This window comes from Echinops telfairi, unplaced genomic scaffold, assembly GCF_000313985.2.
Source record: "Echinops telfairi isolate 266 unplaced genomic scaffold, ASM31398v2 ScPeMD7_7457;HRSCAF=8495, whole genome shotgun sequence".
NCBI classification, from domain to species: domain Eukaryota; kingdom Metazoa; phylum Chordata; class Mammalia; order Afrosoricida; family Tenrecidae; genus Echinops; species Echinops telfairi.
The window spans coordinates 7,606,832-7,611,429 of NW_022111357.1; the positions used below are offsets into that span (position 1 = coordinate 7,606,832).

At 53.1% G+C, this 4,598-nt stretch overlaps 1 protein-coding gene across 1 annotated transcript in view; it reads left to right on the forward strand.

Annotated features, from left to right (window-relative positions):
- The window catches only part of EVA1B (eva-1 homolog B), a 13,456-nt gene that overhangs the window by 7,484 nt on the left and 1,374 nt on the right, over positions 1-4,598 (forward strand). The window contains exon 4 of the mRNA XM_013005254.2: positions 3,784-3,843. Coding sequence (XP_012860708.1) covers positions 3,784-3,843 — 60 coding nt within the window. The remainder of the gene's footprint in view (positions 1-3,783; positions 3,844-4,598) is intronic.

Below are 4,598 nucleotides of genomic sequence, written 5' to 3' on the forward strand. Positions count from 1 at the left end.
TACATATAACCTCCTCCCTGGAGGATGGACAACAGAAAAGTGGGTGAAGGGAGACGTCGAACAGTGTAAAATATGACAAAATAATAATTTATAACATCAAGGGTGCATGAGGCGGGTGGGTGGGAAGGGAGGGGGAAAAATAAGGAGCTGATACCAAGGGCTCAAGCAGAAAGCAAGTGTTTTGATAATGATGGCAACAAATGTACAAATGTGTTTGACACCATGGATGGATGGTTGGGTTGTGATAAGAGTTGTACAAGCCCCCAATAAGATGATTTTTTAAAAAAGGATTGGTTGACATTTAACCATTTCAGGAGGTAGCATATGGAGAATAAGGAACAGTATTGAGTAGGTCCAAGCTGCACCGAAGACATTGGCAAACACACAAAGCTCCAGGAATACTCAATTACAATGTTTCAACTAACCACAACACTTGGAAGTGCCCATTCATCTATTGTGTGCCCAGAAATGTGGAAGGCAGCTGCCTAACCAACAGACTGGAAAAGGTATGTATTTGTGCTCATTCCAAAGACAAGCGATCCAGCAGAATGTTGAAATTATCGAACAATATCATGAGATCATATGCAAGTAACTTTAATTCAAAACCAGTTGCTGCAGTGCAGCCACAAGGAGCTGCCAGAATTCAAGCTGGATTCAGAAGAGGGCATGGAAAGGAGGCTATCATTGCTCAGATCAGATAGATCTGGACTGAAAGAGTGCGAGAAAGACATTTTATTGACAGTGCAAAAGCATTAAACTGTGTGGTCACAACTTTGCAAACAATGGACATTCCAGAACAAGTTACGCTCATGTGGAATCTATACGTGGACTAGTTCCAACTGAGCAAGGAGTATGGTGTGTGGTTTAAAATCCGTGGACATGTGCATCAGAGTTGTATGTGGAATCTATACGTGGACTAGTTCCAACTGAACAAGGAGTATGGCGTGTGGTTTAAAATCCGTGCACGTGTGCATCAGAGTTGTATCCTTTCACCATCTTAGTCTGTATGTTGAGCACATCTGGGAAGGTGAAGGATACAACACAGAGTAGAGCAGTGGCACTGCATTCTACATGTAGAGGTGGTTAAACTGGAGAATGCTGTGTTGGGTGTGGTTTTGCCACAATTTTAAAAAACGACAGGATGGGGCAAAAAGATGAAGTAGGTGAAGAACGCAGCATCAGGGCTGAACGAGAGACTCGTGGCCCGACTTGCGATTGTGCACACGGCTCGACTTTGCTTGCAGAAAGTGAGGGCTTAGGCACTCCTTCTCAGCCAGGCTCAAAGACCAGTCTTCAGTGTGGCTTGCACGGCCACAAGAGCAGCCAAACTCAGAACTGGATCAATAAGTAACATCGTGATAAAGGGAGACAATGTTGAAGTTGTTTCGTTTCATTTCAAGATAGGTTGGTTTTCTCTTTTTTTAACTCGATGGGGAAGTTTTCATAGGAGGAGGTTGAAAGGAGACAAGGTCTTATGACATGGCAGCTCTGGGTCTGAAGGGGGTGAAGAGTCATGGCCTTGCGCCAGAGGCCCATCTCTGGAAAGCACGGGCACTGCCCCGTCCAAACATCTGACGCCACCTTCTGCCAGCACTCCAGCCAGCACCCTTTGCCTTTGACCTGACGTGTGCCACCACTGTGTGAGCATCCGAGCCTGGTCCTCACTGATGGAAACCGCCCAGTGACGGGCTCAGAGTCAGTGTCTTCTTCCTGCCCAGCAAGGCCCCACGGTCTGCCTTGACCCATAGGGCTCTCAGATACCCAAGTATTAACTGACCAAATGATCTCGCACAGGGCATGAGCCATACCTGCGGGACCTTAGGTATGCCTGGGTTTTGAAGTTCGAATCCAAGCCCCACTGTGTCACACATAGCCTCCCTCTTCTCTATAAAATGAGCCGAGCACATTTGGAGGGCTGGGGATTGCTGTGGGCCCAGGAGCACACTCAGTCTAAGCAACTATTACTGCTCATGGAGCAAATCTCCCCAGAGCCCCCTTTGCAGCAGCTGCACCATGTGCTGAAGGGGTGCCCAGGGGACTAGGCTGGTGATCCCTTTTCTCCCCAAGACCTGGGCAACGTTTGACCACATGGCAGGGGACAGGAGCAGAGTCCTGCTCAGGCTCTGCTCCGGGCTCTGAATATGCCCGGTCAGTGTCCCTGAGCCCCACCCTCCCAAGACTTCTCCTTCCTATCGTTCATCTTAGAACCTTCCAAGCGGGTACTTCCCTAGTCTCAGAGAGGACAGAAGCAGTTGGTAAGCTGCAGGTGGACAGGGTGAGGGGGGGGGGGGGCATGGTAGTGAAGCAGGGACGTTATCTGACCTGCAACGTCGCTCTTTCTGCTCCAGGTTCCTCTCACCTCACCAGTCGCTCCTCGCCACAGCCCTGCACATCAGAGCGGCCTCTTCAGACCTCTAAGCTCTCCCTGCCATCTTGCCCCCAACTGATCCTGATTCTTTAAACTTTTATTTTCTCCTAAAACACTTTTTTTTTCATTTCTTTAAAAAATTTTGGTAAAGTATGGTACCCTATGTCACCCTTTAATCATTTTAAAATATATGTCTCAATGGCATTAAGTTGACTACTGTGTGTGGTGGAGTAAGTAGAACTTGGCCTCAAAGGCTTTCCGCAGCTGGTTTGTTTGGGACAGACCTCTCCAGGTGACTCAAGCCTCCAACCTTCTGGTCAGCACCCAAGAACGCTCACCAGCGGCACCGCCCAGGGCCTGTAAGCCATCTGAATTGCTGAGCCCCAGGCTTCCATCCAGACCAGACTGCCTCATGCCTGTCCCCACCCAGAATGCTACTGGACATGTAGCATGTCTACCAGTGAACCTGGTTCCTCCAACACCCGCTCCCCTACAAGCTTGCCTCAGGGTCTCCAGCCCCACATTGAGTTGCCCTTCATTCCTCCTCGTGCCTACACCTCCAATCCAGGAGGACCTGTCAACTCTCGCTCCAGAGTGCACGCAGGGGCTGACCACTTCTCCCTCCACGGCCCTCCTGTGGCAGCTAGCCTGACCAGCTGCCAAGCCTGCCCATTGCTTCCATTCTTTCTGGCCCATCCCAGTGGTCTCTCCAGAGCCATCACACCAGGACCTTGACACTCCCTGCTTGAAACTCTTCCCTCTCCGCCTGCCTGCAGGCCTCCCAAGTCCCTGCACAAGTGCCCCGACATTCCTGGGCTCACAGCTTAATCATGCACATGGGCTTCCTCTCTGCCCAGCAGCCTCCTACCTCAGTGCCTTTGCACCAGCACTCATTGCTATCTAAACACTGGCCCCTACATCTAGCGATATAGGATATAGCTGTTGCATTCTTGGGAGTCAAAAGGCCGGTGTGAGAGCCCCACCCCCACCCCAGTAGATGTTATCAAAACCCAAACTATTTTCACTATGGGCATGGGTCTTTTCTCTGTTAACTCAGAATCTCCCATTACCTAGAAGTGCTAGGTGCACAGCACACAGCCGTGCTGAGTGACAGCCATATAGATCTATACAGACATAACCAGCTCACAAAAAATACTCAACCAGCTAAGCCCCCCACACACACACACACACACACACACTCGCTCACCATTAGGCCACCATGGGACTTACTCTTTCCCCATGGGCCTCAGCCCTTCCACGGATCCAGACCTGCCCTCTGCCTGAACCCAGTATCAGCACTGGGAGTGAGGGTCTCCAGCCTGCACAGGGAGGGGGGCACTGGCCCACAGGCCTCAGGCGGCGCCTTCAGCTATGCCTGCAATTTCCTCTCCCCCTTCCTTCCCTCCTCTCCAAAGGCTCCCGCCAAGAAGGCCTCCCCCTCACCCCAGGCCCAGCACGAGGGGCCCAGGATGCGGGTGAGGGGTGTCCTGGGAGTCTGGGCAGGAAGAAGATTCCAGGTTGTGCACACCACACAGGCACAGTGTGCAGAAGCCCTCACCCAGGCAAGAATGCCCTAGTGAGGGAGTGTGTGTGTCCACCCCCCAACCCCTTGCAGCAGCTGACCGACCTCAGGAACCCCTGCTGGGCTCTGCAAAGCTGGCCTGGCCTGGCTAAGTGGGAGTCCAACAATCATTAACCCTGTGTGACAGAGCTCCGCCAGCTGGTCACACACTGTGGGCTCTGCAGGGACAAGTTGCGCACCCTCTCCTTCCAAGGCCACTTGAGGGACTGGAAACCTGGGGGGGGGGGGCAGAGGCAGGGCTGGGAGCAGTGGCGGAGCACCTGGACAGGGGGCAGGGGCCCCAGGAGGCCCTCCTCCAGGAAGGGAAGTGGCCAGGGCTGCACAGTGGGTCAAATTCTGACTCTCCGTGCCCTGCGTACATTACAGGTCAGGAGATGCCCGGAAAGTACGCGTGGTGTTCAGCCCAGTGGCTGGCACTTAGTGGGCATCTCGTCTGTCCTTACACGGCCTGGGGGGCGGGAAATGCAGGCCGCCTGCCTCCCCAGCGGCTTCCTGTGCGAGAGCCGGCCTCGCCCCCAACTCCGCTCCCCCTCCTCCGGGCCCTCTTCCTCCCCGCCCGCCCCGCCCCGGCCCGCCCCTTGAAGGGAACACAGGGCATGCATTGAAGCAGTGACCTGAGAGGCAGGAAGAAAGGCAGATAGAGATCTG